Source organism: Nothobranchius furzeri, chromosome 12 (genome assembly GCF_043380555.1).
Source record: "Nothobranchius furzeri strain GRZ-AD chromosome 12, NfurGRZ-RIMD1, whole genome shotgun sequence".
In the NCBI taxonomy this organism is placed as follows: Eukaryota; Metazoa; Chordata; class Actinopteri; order Cyprinodontiformes; family Nothobranchiidae; genus Nothobranchius; species Nothobranchius furzeri.
The window spans coordinates 20,981,579-21,006,115 of record NC_091752.1 but is presented as its reverse complement, the minus strand read 5'-3'; the positions used below and the strand labels follow the sequence as shown (position 1 = coordinate 21,006,115).

The 24,537-nt window shown below is 42.6% G+C and overlaps 1 protein-coding gene across 1 annotated transcript; it reads left to right on the top strand.

Moving 5' to 3' along the window:
* Nucleotides 1-3,321: 3,321 nt before the first annotated feature.
* sfrp5 (secreted frizzled-related protein 5) lies at nt 3,322-22,507 on the top strand. The gene is made up of 3 exons (XM_015944347.3): nt 3,322-4,105; nt 15,563-15,640; nt 21,952-22,507. The coding sequence occupies exons 1-3, from the start codon at nt 3,553-3,555 to the stop codon at nt 22,278-22,280; spliced, it is 960 nt and encodes a 319-aa protein (XP_015799833.1). The 5' UTR covers nt 3,322-3,552; the 3' UTR covers nt 22,281-22,507.
* The last annotated feature ends 2,030 nt before the right edge of the window (nt 22,508-24,537 follow it).

Below are 24,537 nucleotides of genomic sequence, written 5' to 3'. Positions count from 1 at the left end.
GGTTCACTACCAGCAGTGTCCATCCCGACCTCTTGACCTCCTGGATCGTACGGGGACCTTCAACACAAAACGATGCGTAGACTCGGCACAAATGGCGTTGGATGGTTTTATGAATCATCTCTAGCTTATCAAACCATACAGCCAAACTGAATTTACAACCCAGACATCACAAGATTTCTCAGACACTTACCAGGTTTTGCTACAAACATCTAGCTTACATTCCACCACATCCATTATCTGTCATCCTCTACAATCATCATCTCATTCATACTTTGTTCCGTATAATCGTTAGTTTAGGAAAATAGAATTAAATTCATTTTTATAAACTACTTGACTCTGTCTGAATTAATATGAAGTGTGTGTTCCCTGAATAATCAAATAACCTAAAGGTAATATTTATCAAATATTCAAAGACCAATCAGATTGATAATTCATATTCATATGGAATATCACATCTTATTGATCATTCAATAAATGTAGCTAATCCTCACCACCACAGAAGATAAACTTTATTCAAAGAGGATAGATAAGAAGTCCTGCGTCTTTTGCAGCCTTGATGACTTCTGATATACCACAGGGTAACTTAAAAATATCAGGGCAAGTTCATAGACTTCGTATCAGCACCAAGGTGTCAGGTTGATCTGTATGACGACGTTTGGCCTGTAAGTTAAAAGTGAACTTCTGGTCATTTTGATGAAATACTTGCAAAAATATACTTGTGCCTGCAGGGATAAAAACTTCTACCTCTTTAAATCTGTCATGACTAAAACTTTGTAGTGACCTCATGAGGAGTTCTTGGACATAATTTTTTCTCATTTAGCCATGCAGCACGCTGGTGTGTCTCTTGTTTTTCAGATCATCCCCTCCTTCTCCTTGTGTGGTTTTTGTAATCACACTCTTCTTGGAGGGCATCTCTGGGCGGCTGGCCACCTCACCCGCTCTCCAGCCCTTACAATCGCCCTGACACACTGAGCCGATATCTCCAAACGCACCCACACTCACTCACACAATTGCTGAGACATTCTTTTGAAACCATGCTAAACCTTTAGGCACAACAATACAAGCTGGACCTAATCTTATAACCCCCATCCAATCAGATGGCTGGAAACTTAAGAGAGGAATTGATTGGCTAGTGGCCAGAGGGGCCAGTAATGGGGAAGGAGAACAAGAGGAGACAACCATTGTTGATTGATTACCATGAAAGACACTTTTGTTGCTGACTTGAAGGCAGGACACTGTGCTTGTATCAAGAGGAAACGCTGCAGTCCTAAAATAGGTCAGAGCTGCCCTAATGTGTCTGCAAGATACTTTGAGATAGGGATGTGTGCACAGATAAAGCTCCCTTCAAGAAGGAGTAAGGTCCACTGATTATTAGCTGAGAGTATTATTGATTAGCTGTAGAGCAAAGGTCAAAAGAGCATCGTATAACCATAAGTGACTCAACTTTCTGGAGAACGAAAGCAGGGCCGGAGTGATGGAGACGGCGCAGGCCGAAGAATTAGTCAATAAATGTATTTTTATCAAAATCAAAACAGTTCAACCATGATGTCAGCGCTTCTCGGGGTGGCTCGAGGAGACCGCTGGCTCATCTTTCTACACCACGGATTACAAAGTGTCTCCAAGGGTTATTGTTTAAACTGGCAGTTTTTTGATTTCCAGAGAACTCGATCTGCGACACAAAACGGCAATAAGTCAACAGTTAGAGATGAAAGTCGAAGCATGCTTAGCAAAGGACAATCAGACCACTCCACTGATCTCAATCCTTTTGGACAGAAGTGAATGTGGTCAAGTTTTCACAAACCTTTGCAAATGTTTGGATAGTGTGGATTTTTGTCGATGTGATTGGCTTTCCTCACATTAAGCCAGGATTTTATCTGCATATGAGATTTCCTCTCATTGACTTTAACTTCATAGATTATCTGCATGAGCAGTAATTTTATCTCCCAAACCGGAAAAGAAAGAATACAAGCCCTGATTCTGATCTAACACATGTACAACATTCATACCTCCATTTTTTTATGAATCTTCTTGTTTTTTCTGCCACTTACAGACAACGATAATAATCCAAAACCACGTGATCGGTTGCCTCATGTCAGCTGTTTCCAGCTGTAAGGCGAGCCGTCTTGAAGGCTTAATGGTTATATTATGGGAAAATGTCAGCTTGCAACAACAAACATCCACTTTGGGAATGCTTGTTGGAGCCTGCGTGAGCCGTCCCTTCAGACGAGGAAACACATTAATGCATGAAGCAGATTTAATGCCAGATTCAAGAGCATCCTGGGCCATGGATCTCACATCTGGTTGAAAATATCACAGCTTTGTAGAGCTACATCCTATCCAGCTTTATTTATAAAGCACATAAAAACACACTGTATAACAGAGGGGAAGACACATGAAAGCCTTAAACATGGGTAAAAGTAGCACAGTGAGCTAAAAATACTAAAATCAACAATCAAACCACCTATAAAATGGATAAAAGATAGGAAAACACACAAAACAGCCCTAAATTATAGAGAAAAACAACACAACAATGTGATAAAATGCTAAATTAGTAAATGTGCTTCAAAAACTGAAGGTTTGAGTTGACAGGTCAGCCTGTGTCCGACTCGCAGCCAACAGACAAGTTTGGATATCTCCAGAACCACCTGTAGCTGCACAACCAGCTCTCTGTAACCACCTCACTCCCGCCTCGCTCATCCGTCCTGATTTTTTTTTTCTGCACGTACAGTTGTGCTTGCAAACGAGTGTGTTTCTGTGCCAGCAGAAGCTTGCTGCCAGCTTTTATTCAGTAAATGAAGAGAGCAGATCCAAATGCCAAGCCGGCACCCTTTGTTACTTTCACATGGAAATAAATGGAAGTTGGTTGGAGCATCTGCTCAAAAATGCTTTGCATTTCTCTGAATGGATTAAAAAATACCTTTTGTGGACTTTTTTTCTAAATTCTTTTACTAACTTGATTTAAAAAGAGGTTTTGATTGGAATAAGGAGCAGAGGGAGTGTCCTGCAGGCCAGTGGCAGCCTCCCTCTGTAGCTGTGATTGGTTGAGGTTGTAGTGAGTGAGTCCAGGGGAGGCCAGTAGGAAGATGAATGGTCTAGGAGCATTTTAGGGAAGGGGGGGAGCAGGCAGCTGAGGAAAGCAGCTACCACTGGCTCTTAAAGTCTAGGTACTCCTCTTTACAGCTCCAGAGTGACAGAGGGAAAGGGTGAACTGGAGACAGCCTGAAGAGAGGGTGAAGTCAGGAGAGTGGTAGCAAAAAAAGAGGTCCTGTTTGTGTGCTCATCTGCTGTGTCCTCATTCCACTACCTGAGGAACACACACAAACACAGAGAGGTGTTTCAGGAAGCTTAGAGGGCCGACTCTCCGGGGAGGAAGGGAATTAAACTGTTTTGTTTTGATTTTACCTTGACTATCCTCAGGAGAAAGCAGAAGGGATTACGGCGTGCACTCCTGCCCCACTTGTTCACATCTTCTCTGAGCTTTTTTTGTCTTCTCTGGGTTACTTTGGGGAATTCTGGATACTTCTTGATTTGTTGGTGTAAACCCAGAAAGGCATGGCGCTCGGACAAAAGAGCCCCCGGCTGGCTTTGACCCAGGGATTCTTCAGCTTGGCACTTGGCCTGTTGCTCTTCTCCCTCCTCCTCTTTACCATCGTGGATGCGGACGAGTATGACTACTACAACTGGCAGGCAGACAACTTCCACAATGGCCGTTTTTACACAAAGCAACCCCAGTGTGTGGACATACCAGCTGACCTGCGTCTGTGTCACAACGTAGGTTACAAGAAGATGAGGCTGCCCAACCTCCTGGACCACGAGACCATGCCAGAGGTCAAGCAGCAGGCGAGCAGCTGGGTGCCCCTTCTAGCCAAAAGGTGCCACGCTGACACGCAGGTCTTCCTGTGTTCTCTCTTTGCACCTGTATGTCTGGACAGGCCCATCTACCCGTGCCGCTCCTTGTGCGAGGCCGTCAGGGACAGCTGCGCTCCAGTAATGGAAACCTACGGCTTCCCCTGGCCTGAGATGCTGAACTGTGACAAGTTCCCCATCGACAACGACCTCTGCATCCCCATGCAGTTCGCTGCAAACCACGTAACCCAGCCACCAGGTAGGGCACCAATGTGCATGCCCACACACAAAAGGGCGCAACATTTTATCGTGAATGATTAGTTATTGTGAAATTTTCTGCTTAAACTGAAGGGAATTTGGTGATCACCTAATGAACCCTGAAGCCACATCAGTTGCAGTTCTTAAACCCATCACGACACACAAACCCACAAAAAAACAAGTCGATTTGTGGTTTATTTCCTCACTGAACCTTCAGGAATGTGACACATCTCATCAGCCGCATTACCAAACCATCAGACTGGGACCCTGCATGAGTCAAACTAATGAAAAAAACCTGTCTCACACTCTGAAAGTTTCACTGAGAAACTCTCAGGCTGCTTGTGTGAGCTCAGGGAGAGGGAGAAAAGAACAGGAAAGAGGCTGGAAGGGAAAGTTCGTGAGTAATGGACGGTTTGGGATGCCCTGGGGAGAGATGGAAATGGGAGACGCTGAGACTCCAGGGGTTAGCTCGCTGACTGTGTCAAGATAAATGTGCTGTGATGACACGCTTGCATGCATGCTCGTCTTAATCAACAGACATCCATCTACGCTTAATCAATCAGCCGAATGAGCGAATGAATGGAAATCTGAGCCACTTCCAAACTGCAGGTTAATACCTGAAAACTTGATTTTTACATTTAGGCAAAAGGACAGTGTGTGTGTGTGTGTGTGTGTGTGTGTGTGTGTGTGTGTGTGTGTGTGTGTGTGTATGTGTGTATGTGTATGTGTGTGTGTGTGTGTGTGTGTGTGTGTGTGTGTGTGTGTGTGTGTGTGTGTGTGTATGGAGCTAAAACCACCTAATCAGCCTCTTCACAAAAGCAGCGTGAGCTGAAAGAGAATCGATGAGAGCCTTTAGAGGACAGTCCCCGCTGTGTCCCACTCCGCTCTGCTTTTGTTGGGTCTGGCAGACGGTTGGGGCCAATTAACTAGACGGCCAATTACTGAGCTCCGATAATTAGTCGACACGATGGAACAAGAGAAGTGGGCAGAGAACGGTGATCGCTGAAGTATGGTTGTTCCTGTGAGAGACTGGTGGGGTGAAAGAAGAGGGAAGCAGAGAAGAAATTCTCCTGGAGTTTTTTAAGAGTTTTAAAAAAGCTTTTTTATTCTGCACTGCACTTGTTTGTTATCATGTGACGTCTTATAATCGCCAACTTTTAATTCATTAAAGTCTGATAATACTGTTGGAGGATTCTCAGATGATTTAATGCATTTCTAACTTTTTTTTTTCCGTTAGAGAAAACTGGATGTTCTGTTTTTGTAGGACTGATATCAACTATGTGACATTTTGGCTCAGCACAGTCATCATTCAATCTTTTACATGTTCTCCAAGAAGGCAGCTTGAGCCTCATAAGCCATCTCCTAAAACCGGCATCCATTTGTTCATCCCGTCTAATCAAATCCTCATCAGAAGCTGGGCGATTAAGTGGTGGGAAATCCTCCAGGATATGTAGGATTTTTTTTATTTAGTTTAAGGTTTCCAAGGAATTCAGATTTTTTTTATTTTCAGAAATGACTAAAATAATCAGAGTTGTAAAAACAAACTCTGATTATATTTAATGAATGTCTTTTTTTTTTTTTACTCTTGTGTGCCTGTGTGTGTATCTGCATGCAACTGATAGTGAACTTGTATCACTTCTAGCCTGAAGGAAAAGTCATTGACGTTTTGTAAGGAACCAGTCTCAGATGTACCGATGAGGCCATCCCGAGGACAATTTCTTGGCTCTAACACACACACACACACACACACACACACACACACACACACACACACACACACACACACACACACACACACACACACACACACGCACGCGCACACACACACACACACACACACACACACACAATGAGAGAGAACGCCAGCGATAATAAAAAAGGAATTTCAGCTAAGAACTCGTAGAAGTGAGCTTTCCGAGAATTGTGCGTGTCATTGGGGGACATGGGAGGATAATAAAAATGAATCTTAAGGTAATCCACCAAAATCTCAAGGAGCCGGGTCAATCTCAGATATTAGGCTCTACCTTCTACTCTCTCGAAACTGGAGGCCCAAACGTTTTCCGAGCTATTCTGCAATTGCACGATAGAGAACATCTCGAGGGTTCCTGTGGAAACTAACAGGATGGAGTTAGATTCACTTCCCACTTTTGTGAAACTGCAAAAAAAATACTCAAAGACCACCTGAGGTATTTCTGGACGTTTTCATGCAATGGTGTTTATTTTTGGGCGTGTGTCAGGAGCCCGCAGGGTGTGATTATGTGAAACACAAGTCTGTCTGTTATATCAGACAAAAGAGATCCCATGCAGGAGCAGATGATGCTCCTTCTACTTTCTGCATCTGTAAATCAGTAAGATAACCACTAGATGTATTCCTGCATAAACTGTTACGTGGTTGTTAGCATTCCAGCTGAATACACCAGTAAAAGTCATGTAATGTAAGATATCGCCTCTCAGCGCTGTTCTCTCTTTGATGTGGCCACTTTAAGTTACAACCATGTTAAAAGAGACAGGCAGCACTGACAGGCATCCAGCAGCACAATGGACCCTACTCATGTGGCCCTGGCTGCTATATTAAAAGGAAAATGTGATCCAATGCTCTGTGCACGGAAGAGTGCCGAGACCCTTTCAGAATGCACTCGATTTTCTGTTGAGGATCCCTTCAGATGCAAGGAGTGTGCTTTGTTTTAGGGTCCCCCGGGGGGCTGCCTCTAGGCCATGTTTAATCTCTCTCCTGTCTGTCTGCATGCCACATTTAAACAGATGTGAGGCCCTCGGATGTAAATCACACACCGTATTTCATCCGCTGCGCAGAACCGTTTTATGTTGTAAGCTTTCCTGCTCGTAACTTAAAGGGCCCAAATGAGGCATCGGACGGTGACCCATGCATACTTTAAAAGAAACGTTCTTCCCACAAATGTCTCTGTGGCGCTCAGACTGCAATACAAGAGGCGTAATACATTTCGGGAATAAACTTATTGTTAGACCTGAGGGTGGTGGTGTTTCGGTGCCTAAAATGGCAGAAATTAGAACACAAAGCGTGTAACTTTTGCACATAATGTAATTAAAAGCTTCAAAACTGTTTTCACGTAAACTCGTCAAGTTTTTGGAAACACTAAAAGTGATTTACGACATCCTGTCAACTGTTTGTCTGCAGTGAATGGAAGAGATTTGTCAAAGTCGTGTAATGACAAACAGGAGTTTCTTATGAATGGGAAAGGCATTTCTGCACTTGTAGCCACTTTGTTTTGCTCATAATTTATGTTTTTGTTTTTACAAAATGTAGATTTTGGAAAAATAAATGTAAGTAATTTTGCTGCATCAGTTTCTGACATCAAAGTGACCATGTGTATTTCTCTGTGGTCGTAGTCAACAAACATGCTCTCGCACTGGTGCACATGTTTTTATTCTAAAGTGAATTTGCAAAGAGACCTTTCGCATTTTTGTGCTCAACATCAAAAGTGAAAAAAAAATGACGTTAATATGTTTTTGTTTAAGATTTTTTGAGAGATACGACAGACATGAAAAACAGCTGAAACGAGAGACACAAATAGAGAAAGTGATATTATCCCTCCAGCAATGGCTAAGTGAGGCTTTGCCGTAAAAAATAAAAACCTGGACTCTTGCCGCTCACCATTTCCACTTTGGCTCACTGTTTGAAGATTAACAGCAGGGCTTTCCAACAGAGCACCTCCCTGCTCATACGGCTCCCTTCATCCTTTGACTGGTGATGAGGACAGTCGTAGCTTAAGTGATTTTTCAGCAGCATCTAGATGGCGGTTTTCAGCCTGAGCTCAACTAAATTTCATGGAGGCACTGTTTTGTCCTGACATCTCCTGGCATTGATACTTCCGGGCCTCCTGCCAACATACCACCCCAGTGAAACCAAAATGAATCACCACAGAGGCTAAATAAGACACAACAACCTCATGAGAGTCATTCAAAACACTCACAGAGGTGTGTGAGGGTCTGTTTTTATGCTACTGCACCATAAAATAGGGGTTTTGCCATGCCCCCCACGCCCCCGATTTGACACTTTGTCACTTTTTAGCTAACTGAATCATTTCTGGGTCGCAGCAACGTTAGTGTTGTCTATGGTGCTGCTGATAAGGATTACCAGTGTGGTGTACACGGCATAATCCAGGCCTTGTCTAAGATGCAAAGATCAAACTCCAAACCACCTAAATTCAGAAATGTATGTAAACAAGCTTGTTTGAGTTACAAAACAATGCATGCAAGCTTATCACAGTGAGAAAGCAAGACTAACAACATTAGAAGAGAGTTATTTCAGAAACAAAAAAAACTCCAATGCTAACCTCTCACTCTGCCAATGTTGTTAGCTTTGCTAGAGCTAGCTTTGGCTAGCAAAGACCTAGCATGTATCATCACCTTGAAATCCAAAGCAGAGGCTTAACATACAATCGTAATGAATATAAATGGACCCATACAATTTAAAACATCCGTCTTTGATTTTGACGACTAACCCCTCATTTCCAACGGACACGTATGCAAAATGGCTGCGAAGCATACTTTTCAGCAGTTAGCTGCCGATAAAGTGGACGGGTGTCTTTCCATCGAAGAAGAAACTAAAATTATTTAAAAAAATCATAAAAACAAGAAAAGTAAAAAATAGATTTGGAAAAAGGAAGGAAAAGAAATGAGAACAAATGAGAAAGAGGTAATTATTGCATCTTGTGGAGTAAAGCTGTGGAACAGTTTTAGTGCAGATATGAAGCAATGTCCAAGCATGAGGCAATTTAAAAAGCAGTTTAAGGATTTGGTTTTTGCAGAGTACAAGGAGGTTGAGAATTGATGATCTTGTACAATATTTTCGTTGACATAATTGTGCATGGGTATGTTGCGGTGGGTATCTCCATGTTCTTAAAAATATACATGTCATATATACTGAAACTATAAGGAGGAATATTTGTAGGCTATTGACTGTTAGAGTGGAAAGGGGGTGGGATTAAATAAGCTTAAACTTCTTCCTGCTCCTTTTTGAACATTACATGTAGTGTGTTTCTTTGTTAGTTTTTTATTTGTATTTTTTTTCTCTGTCTATTTTCTTCCGTTATTTTTATGTACTTTTTTTTTAATATGTTCAAAATAAAGATTCAATCAATCAATCCCGCAGAAGGCAGCATTGGTACATTCAATGTTGGTAAATTCAAGTCAATTTTTTTACACTTTTTTCTACACATCCAGAATTTGTCAAAATCTAATATTCTGACTGGGTCAGACAAGAAGTCAAACATGAAAGGATTATAGAACATTTGAAAATGTACAAAATAAGCTACTTGCAGGTGAACGTACTTCATTTCCTTTGAAGCCTCCGTAACCGAGATAAACAAAACAGAAAAAAAAAGACACAGACCTTGTTATACAAGCTGCCGTCTTTATCCTAGCTCAATGTGTGAACTGCCAAAATCACACGTGGTGTTGCAATTCTCCTGTGATTTTGTGACCTCGCGGGACCAGCAGCATGGATTGCTTTTGCACCAGTTTTACGTCTGAAACTATCCCGCCTGTCTACTACGTTGTGCACCGCTTACACCTCCAGTCAAGTCATAAGCAGTCCAGTTTCCATACTAATTCCGCATAGATCAAAAATTGAGTCCCATTAGAGCATTCACACTAGCTGCGGTGTGGTGCAGATCCAGATGCAGAGCTCCGGAAAGTTTCTGCGTGAGTCTATATTTTCCCCAACACCAAATGCAGATTCTTGTGAATCTGCTATATTTTAAAGTAAAAGCAGTGTTGCGTTATTTTTGATGGCTTTTGTTATTACCATATTTTTCGGAGTATAAGTCGCTCCGGAGTATAAGTCGCACCAGCCAAAAAATGTATAATGAAGAAGAAAAAAACATATAAGTCACACTGGACTTACTGTAAGTCACATTTTGGGGGGGAATTTTATTATTTTTCTTACAAAATCTGAGACCAAGCGTTTCACATTGCAAGACAAGTACTGGTTACAATAACAGAATAAACAACACGGGTGCAGCAGCACGCCTCAGTCTCCAGCAGAGGATGGCGGTGTTTGAAACCCTCCCAGCGGGACAGGGGAGCTCATTCCTGGGTTGGAGCCGGCCCGCAGCAGCGCGGTATAGCCTACATACACTGAACAAAAATATAAAAGCAACACTTTTGTTTTTATTTGTGTTTATTTGTTTAGCAGACGCTTTTATCCAAAGCAACTTACAATTTATAACCTTTAGGGCATGCTGTGATCTGTGGGGGAAACCGGAGTACCCGGAGGAAACCCACGCATGCATGGGGAGAACACACAACTCCACGCAGAAAGGCCGCAGCCGAGTTTTGAACCTGCAACCTTTGTGCTGCAAGGCAACAGTGCTAACCACTGCGCCACCCCCAGGTTGGCAATCGTCTGCATAAATATGATAGCCCAGGCCATATTTCCTCAGGATGAAACCCAGGGGGAGGATGTAAATTGAAAACAGGAGAGGCCCAAGCACAGATCCCTGTGGGACTCCCCATGGAAGTGGAAGGAATGTAGAGGAACAATTACCCAACTGAACCTTGAAAACTCTGTTTGACAGGTATGAGCAGAACCACTGAAGTGAGGTACCCCTAAGCCCTACCCATGGCTCAAGTATATCCAGCAAAATATTGTGGTCAACGGTATCAAATGCTGCAGAAAGATCTAATAGTAAGAGCAAAACAGGTGACCCAGAGTCAGGAGCCACCAGGATGTCACTGGTCACGCGAAGAAGGGCTGATTCGGTACTGTGAAGTGGCCTAAACCCGGACTGGAACACATCAACCAGAGAAAATCTATTCATGTGTGCTGTAATCTGCGAATAGACAATCTTTTCAAGGACCTTAGACAAAAACGGTAATTTGGAGATTGGCCAAAAGTTTGCAAGGTTTGAGTTGTCTAAACCAGGTTTTTTTTTTTTCAAATTGGTTGCACAACCGCCTTTTTAAAAGAAGTAGGAAACACTCCAGTAGCCAAGCTAGAGTTAAAAATGTTTAAGATGGCGGGGCCCAAAATAGGGATGATCTCACCCACCATCCTCGGGGGGAGAGGGTCCTCAGGAGAACCTGCTGGTTTCATATTTCCAATCAGATCTGACAATTCATTAAGAGATATGGGAGTAAAGTTACAGAATGAGGGAGGTTCTGGTGGTACATCAGGACAGCCAGATCCTGGTTGCACAAGACTATCCCTAATATCCCGGACTTTGTGAAGAAAGAAGGTCTGTAGCTCAGCACACAATGACACAGAGGGATCAACATTGCCAGGTTCAGTTATTGACAAGATGGAGTTGACAGTGCTATAAAGTTTATGCTGATCACTCTGCTGTTGAGAGATTATGCTTGCAAAGTATTTGTTCGTGGCTGATCTAACACTTCTCTGATACAGGTCAAGGGCATCCATCAGAAGCTGCTGTGAGATTAGTAGCTTGTCCTTTTTCCACCTTCTTTCCAGCACCGTACAACGCCGCCTGAGGCTGCATGTTTCATTGTTCAGCCAAGGATCAGAGGTGGTTTTCTTCCGTTTAAGTTTAAGGGGAGCAACTGAGTCCAGGGCAACAGAACAAGTCAAATTAAAAGTATTTAAAAGCCCATCCACATCCGTGGTGATCCCAGATGAGGAAGGATTGGATAATTCAACCTCCAGGATGGGCAGTAGTGAGGCAGTCGTGGAGGGAGAGATGTGCCTTGAGTAGCGAGAAGCCTGCCTTCTCACCACAGGCAACATGGCAGAGATGTTAAAAACGACTGAACAATGATCTGAGAAACTGACAGGGTGAACAGCCAAGTCCTGCACCTTCAGTCCAAATGATAAAACTAAATCCAGTGTGTGAGAGTGATCATGCGTAGGAACATTGACCAGTTGCTGGAGGCCAAATGAAACCAGAACATCTGAGAAATCTCTCACCAGAGGATTCGACAGACAACAAACGTGAATATTAAAATCACCAAGGATAATACCTTGGTCGTACCAGGGGAGATATTCAGCTAAAAAGTCACACAAATCAGTCTAAATGTGTGATAGTGAGCACCTGTGCTTTGCTGAGATAATCCATCCCACCTCACATGTGTGCCACATCAAGATGCTGATCTGACATCATGAGTAGTGCATAGGTGTACCTTAGACTGCCCACAATAAAAGGCCACCCTGGAATGTGCAGTTTTTTGCTTTATTGGGGGTCTGGGGACTCAGAAATGGTCAGTATCTGGTGTGACCACCATTTGCCTCATGCAGTGCAACACATCTTCTTCGCATAGAGTTTATCAGATTGTCAATTGTGGCCTGTGGAATGTTGGTCCACTCCACTTCAATGGCTGTGCGAATTTGTTGGATATTAGTGGGAACTGGTACACACTGTCATATACGCCAGTCAAGCACATCCCAAATCTGCTCAATGGGTGACATGTCCGGTGAGTATGCTGGCCATGCAAGAACTGGGACATTTTCAGCTTCCAAGAATTGTGTACAGATCCTTGCAACATGGGGCCGTGCATTATCTTGCTGAAACATGAGGTGATGTTCATGGATGTATGGCACAACAATGGACCTCAGGATCTCAACACAATATCTCTGTGCATTCAAATTGCCATCAATAAAATGCACCTGTGTTCTTCATCCATAACAGATGCCTGCCCATACCATAACCGCACCACCACCATGGGCCACTCGATCCACAACATTGACATCAGCAAAACACTCACCCACACGACGCCACAGACGCTGTCTGCCATCTGCCCTGAACAATGTAAACCGAGATTCATCCGTGAAGAGAACACCTCTCCAGCATGCCAGACGCCATCGAATGTGAGCATTTGCCCACTCAAGTCTGTTACGGCGACGAGCTGGAGTCAGGTCAAGATCCCGATGAGGTCGACGAGCATGCAGTTGAGCTTCCCTGAGATGGTTTCTGACAGTTTGTGCAGAAATTGTGTGGTTATGCAAACCAATTGTTTCAGCAGCTGTCTGAGTGGCTGGTCTCAGACAATCTTAGAGGTGAACCTGCTGGATGTGGAGGTCCTGGGCTGGTGTGGTTACACGTTGTTTGCGGTTGTGAGGCCGGTTGGATGTACTGCCATATTCTCTGAAATGCCTTTGGAGACGGCTTATGGTGGAGAAATGAGCATTCAATGCACAAGTAACAGATCTGGTTGACATTCCTGCTGTCAGCATGCCAATTGCACACTCCCTCAATGGTTGTGGCATCTGTGGCATTTTGCTGTGAGACAAAACTGCACATTCCAGGGTGGCCTTTTATTGTGGGCAGTCTAAGGTACACCTGTGTTCAACTCATGATGTCAGATCAGCATCTTGATGTGGCACATCTGTGAGGTGGGATGGATTATCTCAGCAAAGCACAGGTGCTCACTATCACACATTTAGACTGATTTGTGAACAATGTTTGAGAGAAATCGTGATATTGTGTATCTGGAATGAATTTTAGATCTTTAAGTCCATCTCTTGAAAAATGGGAGACAAAACAAAAGTGTTGCGTTTATATTTTTGTTCAGTGTAATTTGGTATATAAGTCGCTCCGGAGTATTGGTCGCAGGACCGGCCAGACTATAAAAAAAAGTGCCACTTATAGTCTGGAAAATATGGTAATGAATGATTGTTTTTGTTATTTTTACAGGTATATTTTTAAATGTAAAATTTCAAATTTCTAATCATTTGGCATTCTTGTTTGAGCAGATCCGAAGACGTCCAACACACGAACCGCAGTCAGTGTGAATGGCAGTCGGAAATGGCACCGCCTCCGTACTGCAATCGGTGTTAAACAGGATTTGGACATGGCCTGGATTATCTTGTTTACCGTTATCCTAGGTCCAGCAGCAATCATATGAATAATGCCAAAGTTACAGTGACCCAGAAGTGATTCAGCTGACTAAAGAGTCAGGACGAGTCAAGCCGGGGGTCCGTGGAATAAACCCCTATTCACAGGTTTTCTGTCTGTGAAATCCTGTGAGGAGGGGAAGCTGGCTGAAACTCTACACAAACATGGTTCAAATCCTGCTATCGCACACACACGTTCACTAAGTGGTGGTTGGGGACTCACCTCCCAATGACCCATGCAGCAAAGTATGCTGACCTTTGACCCCTCTCATTATCTGTCCAGACACTGAGGTCTGGACTGAGGGTGATAACCTCCGAACCCTGACTTTTAGCCCAGAGCTAGAGCTGTGCGAGGACTTTCCCGTGAGTGTCTGAATCAGTGCGTTTGTAAGCCGGAGACTGGTGAGGGGTGGGGGACAGGGAGCACTTAAGGGGAAACATATTTTAGATATTGTGGTGAGTGAACGACAAAAAAATGTAGCTCTCATATAAGCAACCATGCCAAGAAAGGCTCCCACTCAGCAAAAGGTCAGCTCTGTTTTTCCTTCAGACTAGTTGACTCAAATAGGATTTGTCTTCCCAGTCGCAGCAAACTGTGTGGGGAAGATTCCTTCAACATATCCATCTCTCTCTTTCTAAAATTACAAATAGTTCCCTCACTTGGCTCATATTTGGTGAGTGTGTTTTAGATTATGTGATGTGTACAGCAGCCGATCCCTTACATCCATCCATCAATTCTTTCATCTATGCAGTTTTGGACTCTCTTACTTGTTTAAAGCTGCATGGAGCTCATCTCCATCTTCTGCGGTCCCCAGTCCATCACAGGGTAATTGCAGAGACATGTGCAACAGACAACCATGCATGCACACCAAAGGACAAAATAAAATCAGGACACCTGGAGAAAATCGGCATTGGGCTGGGGAGAACGTGCAAATTCAACACAAAAAGGTTCAGGTTGAGATTCAGAGCCAGTAATTTCCTCTTATGATCAATTCACCCCAATTTTACAAGCACTTTTAAAGCTTAAAACCTTAATGGGTAAGGTTTGATAATATAGAACCTCTGAAAATGACATAAAACTATTAATTGCAACACAAAACACACAATACAAGTCTCTCCTGCTCTGTTCTGGTGAACAATCCCCAAAGCTTGCATGTCAAAGCAAGCAGGGCTAAACACACTCTTGAGGAAAACTTGCATGACCATAAATTCTGAGGCACAAATAAACAGGACTTGTTGCTTCGGTTTCCCCCTCACTGTTTCACAATGTGCGGTTACCGTGCAGCTTAAGTGCCGCCTGTGTCTGTGTACTGAAGTCGCTTTTCACGCTGTTCAGCAGCTCCCGCCGCAGCGTTTACCTTTCTGCAGAGCCAAGACCACGCCTGCACCACCAAAATATACAACAGACAGAATAAAAACATTTCCCCCGGTGTAATTGCAGGGCAAACATCAGTCAGTCGGCTGGGCTTAGGATTTGCTCCGTATAAAATAGTTTCTGACAAGCTGGTCTAGAAGGGGCAAAAGGGTTATCAGTTTCACACCAACCGCTTTAGTGCTGCTAAACGTATTTGAACGATAACTACTTGACTCAGCTGTTTGAAATTAAATGAAACTTTTTCTTTGTCCTTTCAGTGTCGAATGTTTGTCCCCCATGCGACAACGAGATGAAAGCAGACAACATAATGGAGCACTACTGCGCCAGTGACTTTGGTAAGCAGCAGTAGCAGAATTTCACATATTGAGAAATGAAACCCTGTCTTGATTTTTTTCTTTCACCCTCTGTAGCCATCAGATGTGTCATTTCACTCCTAAAACAGACTTTCAATAAATGTAGAACATGACGTGAGGCTGCAGTCCTCCAGAGCCGTGAGATCAAGCAGCAGAACTTCAAAAAACAAGTTAAAGAGCAAGTCACCCCCAGATCAACTTTTGCTTTGCTGAAACTATACAAATGATTGTCTAATCGTGTTGTAGACACATGCAGCCAATAATTTGGCGCATTATTTCATCTTAGTTTAAATTTAAACGTTCTGCCTAAGCTGTCAGTGTTGCACCCTCTTCAGTTATAATCTCTGCATTACATTTGAATTTTAATCTGCCATCACTATTGGCTAAGAGGTACCCTATGACATTGGCTGGTACATTATGATGTCACAACGCCGCTGTAAGCCTGTGTGTGTATTTGTTAGGGGCTCCGCCCTCTTGGTCTGTCAGGCAACCTTGTGATGCATTTTTCAAACAGAAAATAGGAGTGGAGTTAGACTCTGGTAGGGCTGACTTGCTCTTTAATGAAAGATTAAAGAGCAAAGTGTAAATAAGTGAACAGGAGTTTTAATAGTGGCAGTGTGTAGTTTCCTGGTTCTCGGGGGCAGTACATACATACATTTCAGGGTAGTTTTACACCAAATCGCCGTGTCTGTGGCTAGCTGAAAAAACATTACTATAAACGTTGTTACCTGTGGAGCAGAAAGCATGCAACCTTGGCGTGACTCCTCAGACTTTGATGGTCCTTCCATGTCAATTCCAGTTTTCTGGCGCTGTAGCTTTGGGATCTGTTCAGGGTCCTGCACCTGCCACTGACATCATCATACTACAGCAACACCACTTGGCCAAAATATATTGCATCTCTTCTCTGATTCTGTTCTTTCACATATGTTTTGGAAAGAGTGTAGCAGTTTTGTTATTAAATTTGTGTTTTGTACTGCCTAGATGTATTTGAATGTGGTAATGTAACTTCCGTAAGTCATATGTCCAGCCAATCATCTAGTGTGATGTCACCGACAGGCGTAGGACCCCGAGCTGGCCAGTAGGAAACATGGCATCCCCCAAGGACACTTGACCCACACACCATGTACTTAAGACCCAAATGTTACGGTTATATGTAACGAAGACCCCAAACTTTTTTCAACCATTGGACATAATTTTATTCATTTTCAGCAACAATTGGATGGATATTTCCAGAGATGAACAGTAAAAACCACACATTATCTTTTTAAAGGGGTCATATTATGCAAAGCTCACCTTTTGCATCTTTTTGTGTTGTCATGTGAGTCCCTACTGCCTCTAGAAACACTCCAAATGTGGGGGGAGAAAATCAGACCATATAAACATTTATACACCCATGACTGAAGGAAGACATGCATCAAACTTTTAATTTGTGAAATGGAAAATGCAGGAAATGTTGATTTAGAGGTGGCGACTGCATGAAGAGGGGAAGATGAATGAGGGACAAATGTTTCCATGTTGAAAAGTCTTGTGTTTATATAAACCAAGTAAATACAATATTGTTGACCAGAGACATGACTCCAATGGTGGCAGGCTACCCCCAGAAAAGTGCAATGTCCTCTGTTGTGCTGGTGGGGAATCACTTTGCGAAGTTTGAAGACAAAATGTCTCTGTCGATGTGAGTGCTTAACTCCGCACTCGAGCTCACAGAGATATACAAATCAGGCTAAAAACAAGTAGTTTCAGAATGTTCCCATTTGTGATGTCACAAAAGTAACTTCATGCAAAGAATTTCATGAACGTGTTTTGTATCGAACCATTTTAACTCGAGAAAAAAAAGTCCTAATAAAAATCTCTTTTGGCCAAGCTCAATGAGAAACCGTTCATTTGTATTTTTGAAATTTGATCATCCATCCATCCATCCATCCATCCATCCATCAATCCATCCATCAATCCATCCATTCATCCATCAATCCATCCATCCATTTTCAGCCGAAACTTGGACTTTTATTATATCTGAAAATAAAAAAAAACGCTGAAAGTGATCTTTTATTCTACTGGCAGTATTTGTAGACATTAGCCCATATTTAATTAGCATGCCTCCTCCTTCACCTTTTTAAATCTCATGAACTGATGATGTAACTAACTGGAATCATGTCCCTGCTCTATTGTCTCAACAATGTCCTGAAGTCAGAATAAAATCATTCAATTTTTTCTGCTCATAAAGCCTTTTGACACATAATAATTCACTCCAGCTGCTTTTATACTTTCCATTTTCTTTTGTCATGAGTGTTTTGGCAACAAAGTAAAAAAAAAAAAAAAAAACAACAACCAACAAATAGGCATTCGGTTAGGTAATACATCAGGATTAACCACACCCAAAACTGGTCTCGGTACACTGAGCATGACCCGTTATGGATAACGCCTCCCAGCACATCCAGCAAAAACAAGACATTCTCACACTCTGAGCTGCAGCCGAGATTAAAGCTCATCCTCCATAATTAATCATAACATTAATCACATTTTTATGTAGTTGACTGCACACATCTCAGAGGCTGTTTCAGTTTTAGAAACTCTTACATTACTCTTGATCCATCCATCCATCCATCCATCCATTCTCCTCCACTTATTTGGAGAAGGGTTGCGGGGGCAGCAGCCTAAGCAGAGAGGCCCAGACTTTCCTCTCCCCATCCTCTTGGGCCAGCTCCTCCGGGGGATTCCCAAGGCATTCCCTGGTCCTGAGAAACATAGTCCCTTCAGCATGTCCTGGGTCTTCCTTTAGATCTTCTTTCGGTTGGCCGTGCCCGGAAAACCTCAGCAAGGAGGTTTCCTAACTAGATGCCAGAACAACCTATATTGGCTCCTCTCGACCAGTGGAAGACCAGCGGGTCTACTCCCAGCCCCTCCCGGATGACTAAGGGAGGGCACAGACACCCTGCAGAGAAAACTCATTTTGGCCACTTGTATCCACAATCTCGTTCTATCGGTCACTACCCAAAAGCTTGTGACCATAGGTGAGGGTAGGAGAGCTTCGCCTCCCAGCTCAGCGCTCTCATCACCACAACAGACTGGTACAATGCCCACAGCACTGCAGAATCAGCACCAATCCTACCGATCTCGTGCTCCGTCTTTCCGTCACTCGTGAACAAGACCTCGAGATACTTAAACTCCTCCACTTGGGGCAGGACCTCATCCCTGACCTGGAGAAGATATTCTACCTTTTTATAACTAAAGACCACGGACCATGGCAAAACGAATAACTATTAACATATTTAGGCATGGGCTCCTTATGAATGCTGCCCTGTCCATTTTTGGAAACCTGTTTACCCTCAAAGCTTTCTTGTCCTTCGGTTACAGTCTGCTGCAGATGCACTTAACAACCCTTGTTTTCCCATCCAGCAGCAGTACACATACAGAAATGAGGGTTGGGATTTTAGTCGACACAAGCAAGTAAAACTGGATGGTGAGAGAGGTGTCCTGCTTTAGCCTAAAGAAAACCTGGTTCTCCTCAAAATGACAGCACACTTTTCTGTGCTAACAAAGAGGGAGTGAGTTTAGCGTGACGACCGTGGGCTTGGCTTGTCTCAGAGATGCTGGCCAGGCTGCCCTGCAGGCATCTCTGTGTTACTTCTAACTAAATGTGACTGAACATGGGTGGGCATGCAGAGTGACATGAAAAAGGAAAGGTGGCTCTTTTATTATTACTAAACACATGTTTTTACATGAATGTGGTCATTCATTAAAAAAATCACACGCGAGTTCAGGCCCAGAGACACGCAGGTAGAACACAAACCTTCTAGTGAAGGAGCAGGAAAGCAAAAAAACATATCTGAATGTGGAAGAAGGTCTTTTATGCAACTGTAAACAAACAGGAGTGAAGTCATGGAGGTCGTCCGTATGGTGACTGGGGATTTATTTCCTGTCATCCAGAAAATCATCAATTAACCTTTTATATTAAATCTTTCTCTACAGATGTGATTGAGTCTCGTGACTTCATCTTGAGTCACGATTTGGATCAAACATGACTTAAAGAAAAGATAATAACAAAACATGACACGTGTGCAAAAGACACGTAAAAAAACGCTTCAAATCAATGCAAGTTACATGAGACAGCCACTTTAAACGTGCGTTGTTAAACAACAAGTATATTCCTTGCCTTAAACTTAAAGAGCAAGTCACCCCCTACCAGAGTATTACTCCACTCCCACTTCCTGTTTGAAAAATGCAACAAATGCTGTTGCCTAGCAGATCGAGAGGGCGGAGCTGCTAACAAATACACACAAACACAGGCTCACAATGACATTGTGACATCATATGGTACCAGCTGACATCATATGACTCTTCTTAGCCATTAGCAATGGCAGATTTAAATTCAAATGCAGTGCAGAGTTTTTACCTGAAGAGGGCACAAAACTGACAGTTTTAGATAGAATGTTTAAATTTTGATTAAGATGCACTAAAGTGTCAAATTATTGACTACATGTGTCAACAGCACAATCAGACACTCATTTATATAGTTTATCAGTGAAAAAAAAGTTGATTTGGGGGTGACTTGCTCTTTAAGAGGCCTTAGTAAACAGCAAGCATGCTCCCCTGCTGCACACAAATAGCCTGATAACAATAAAGGACAAATAACATTTTCGATATCATCCTGCTCCAACAGACCTGATTCTAACTGCTGAATTATCTCATCAGCCTTTATCGGGTTCTGCAGGAGCTGCTAATTTCTTGTGTTAGTCAAATCTGCAGTGTTCAAGCAAGGAAACATCTAAAACAGGCAGAAATCCACTCACAATGCTAGCACAGCCTTGCCAATGCTACAGCAGGCTAAAAATAGCCCCATGTAGCATAAGGTTGAACGCTTCGGTAATCACTAATACACAGAAAATAAGTCAATTTCTGTTCTTCCTCCTCCTCTTCCACAGTTAGCTTGCAGTTTTCAGACTAAAGCCTGATTTATGCTTCTCCGTCTGCGTCAGTGCGGAGCACACGCAACTCCATTATCCGTCCTTGCGTAGGGCTCTGGCAGGCACGCAAGTACGTACGGAGTCGAGCCCACTTTTTTAAACATCCGTCGAACGAAACGGATTACGCAAGCTTGTGATTGGTCAGGACGCCGCTGTTGTTTACAGCGCCGCCATTGCAAAGAGAGCCGAGGATAACTAGCGGCAGACACGGAGAAGCTTGAAGAATACCTCGCGATAAAACTCTAAAAATATGAACGTTTCATCCTCCCGTGACTGGAGGAGTGAAAAGACGCGCAGCAAGCATTTTATTTGTGGACGGAAATGACAGGAAACGTGGGTTTAGAGGTGGGAAGCGCATGAAGAGGTGGGAGAATGAGAGACAAATATGTCCGTGTTAAAAGTCTCTTATATACACAAAAAACAATATAAACACACTATCTTGGACAGATACATGACAGGATACCACAGAACAGCGCTACACCCTCTGTGGTCCTGCTGGGCAATTGCTTTGCAACACTCTCCAGGAGACGGAGAAGTAAAAGAGCAAAACGCTTCCGTCAATCCGTGCGCGTCTGTCCCTTGCGGAGCTGACGGAGAAGCATAAACCAGGCTTTACATTAATTAAGTACTGGTCGAGTTAGCATTCAAGCTAGGTTTGCGTGCTAAGTTGACTGTGTCAGTGTGTCACTTTGCAGTGCATACTGGGGACTTCCTCTTGTGGACACGCAATAATATTGATCAACTCTCTGGACTTCCATAAATTATTCATTTAGCTGTAGAGGCCATGGATGGGACATGGAAGTAGGTGAGATTATGAAAAATTACTCGTAGATCTGATTGGAAATGTCGGCATTGAAGTTACTTAAGACATTTTAATTACATACCCCAGCTTTGACCCTCATTGTCTTATGACTTAAGATGGTAGTAAATGAAAGTGGTGCCTGAGGATTAAATAGACTGGAAACCAGTTTTACATACTTTTCATTCACACATGCACACACTCAAAATAAAGCAGTCCTGCAAAAGTTGGGTCTCTTCCATGTTTGACTTGTTGTACAACGCTCCAGGCAAAAAGCTGGTAATCCTCACAACATTACTGGGTTTTATCACGATGGTAAAGGCCCAGAAGAAGCTTATTACAAAAGAGGAATGTTTGCCAAGTGCTTCTGAAATTTTAAAAACGCTCTTCAAAAACAATAAGGAGCAAAACGTCACAAGTAATAAGGATTCAAAACAATGAGTGACAAATTTAAAGCATCTTGGTGTTAAGATAAGTTTAATATAATTAATATAAATCTCAGTTTTTAACATCTTTTATTTCTCCTTCAGCCCTGAAGATGAAAATCAAGGAGGTGAAAAAGGAAAAAGGTGACAGGAAACTGATTGCGGCACAAAAGAAGAAGAAGGTTTTGAAGCAGGGTGTGCTCAGGAAGAAAGACCTAAAGAAACTGACCCTGTACATAAAGAACGGGGCTAACTGTCCGTGCTCCCAGCTGGAGAACCTGGGCTCCAACTTCCTCATCATGGGTCGCAAGGTGGACCAGCAGCTGCTGCTCATGTCTATTCACAAGTGGGACAAGAAGAGCAAGGAGCTCAAGTTTGCCATCAAGTACATGAAGTCTCATCAGTGTCCCACCTACCACTCTGTCTTCCAGTGACACAGCTCGCTGCAGCATTTACAGGAATCTTTCCCACAATCCACCTTGTTTCAAAATGACAAGTTTTCATCGGTTTTAGTGGAAATCAGACGGTCACCAGCACCTCCTCCCTCACATAGTCACAAATTAAATCAGTACATTTTCTAAAACTGCATATTGATACACCTCGTTAAACTAAAAACTAAATCATTCCTTTGTTTTTATATAGCAGAACCAGTTAAACTGTATCTTACAAAAAAATGTTGTACAATTCAAGCTAAAAATAAGATGATTGTAATGAAAGTGAAACTATCAGGAAGCAATGTGTCAAAAAGAGAAAGGTAACAGCAGAAAACGAATGATTCACCTAACATTCTGTTTCATAATGTAAAAAGTAGAAAATGCAGATGAAATGTAGACGGTTAGAATTTTGTTTTCCTGTTTTGAATCCCTGCTGAGGAAGAAAGCCGAAGGAATTAAGAGACTGATGCAGCGACCTTTTTGTGGCCTTAAAAGAGAAAATGTGTTTGGTTGTCAGAACAAGAAGGAAGTTAAAGCAGAGAAGAATCTTCCGGAAAACGAGAAACGAATGAAAGAATCAGAATGAGACAGAGACTCTGGACACAACCAACACAGTTGGATTATGAAGCCTCTGGTACGTCGCTAGTTTTGGTGTTTTTTTGGTGGATTTTTTTGTACCTAAATTCTTAAATTTGCTACAGTTAAACTTTTATGGCATGAAAGCAGAAATTTTGCAAACAGACATAGCACAAGGATACACTGTTGCTGTAGCCATGAAATACGAACATTTAAATTCAACAGTATTGTTTAATCCATTAACCTGTAAGTAGTTCTGTTGCAGAAATACATGAAAATTAATAAATAAAATATATTTGAAAGTTTTATAAAGAATACCGCTAACATTCTTTTTGTTTTTACCCATGAACATTGTGCATGTCAACGTGAGCTTTAGACCGAACATTTTAAAACAACAAATCTTAGTTGGTGGTTGTCGGGGGGGCCGGTGGCGCCAGTGTTTGGCAGGCCTCGCCCCAGGGCAGCTGTGGCAACATCATAGTTCATCCCCACCAGCATGTGTGTGTGAATGGGTGAATGACTGGTTGTGTTGTGAGGCACCTTGGGGGGTTGCAGAAACATAAAAATGTGATGTACAAAAACAGGCCATTCACCATAGTTGTATTGTTACATTGATGTCCCAATAAATAACACGGGCAGAATGGTTTTGGTGCACAATGAAGCTCATATGTTCATTTGATTTCGACATCTCTGATGCCACTAATCGCTCAATAGCTAATCTATTTTGTAAAACCATCTAGTTTATCTGCATTCATCGCCAGCCTAAAAGTATAGGGATGTACAATATATCGGCATCGATATCGGCCGATGTTGGTCATTTTTTAACAAATCGGTCCGATAAATAAAACGGGGCAGATATTAACAACCGATATTTTTTCCATCTTGTCTTCATTTGTTTATTGGTTTCAGAGGGTGAGGGGGGTGATGTGTATTTGTTTAGTCATGCGACAGTAAATGTAATCATCTCAGAAGTGTAAATGTGTGTGGTGTGTGTACATATTGTAAATTCAGCTTTACTACTTGTCATCCTATACAAAATCTGCTGATTTTAGAAGCATTAATGTTTATCGGCCATAATATCGGTATCTGCTCAAAAATCTTATAACGGCGCATCACTAGTAACAATAGATAGTTTTTTTTTTAACTTTAAGATAGAGCTTTCACATTGATCTCAGTGATTGTTGAGTTAGAAACTTGCCCAGTTTCATATCTGACACCACGCTGCAGCCCTCTGCTGGCCAAAAAACCACTTGATAGTTTTGTGGAGTGGCTAGATTTCTTGGGGGGGGGGGGGGGGGGGGGGGGGTCTTTACCTGCTCAATGGCTGTTACGCTAGCAGTAGTTAGCATTTTCAGTTTGCCAATTGTCAATAAAAAAGCACAAGAAAAAGAAGTTTTTTTTCTGTTGGCATCATAGCAGAGCCTGGAACTAAAAGTCATAGCGTGATGTCTTTGGAGGTGAATCAAAATGCTAAAACCGGAGTGAACATCGGCGCGGCCCACACTAGTCTGAAGGAGCTAAAGGAGGCTACAAAATCACACTAGACTTGTAAAAAATTATATTTTTGTCCAACAGTGTGAATCTTTTTACTTCGTGGTTTAGTTTAGTATCAGTTGGCACGTGTTAGCTTGTTGTTAGCACTAGCTACAGCAGGCTGCTGCAAAGTTGTAATTCCATTTTC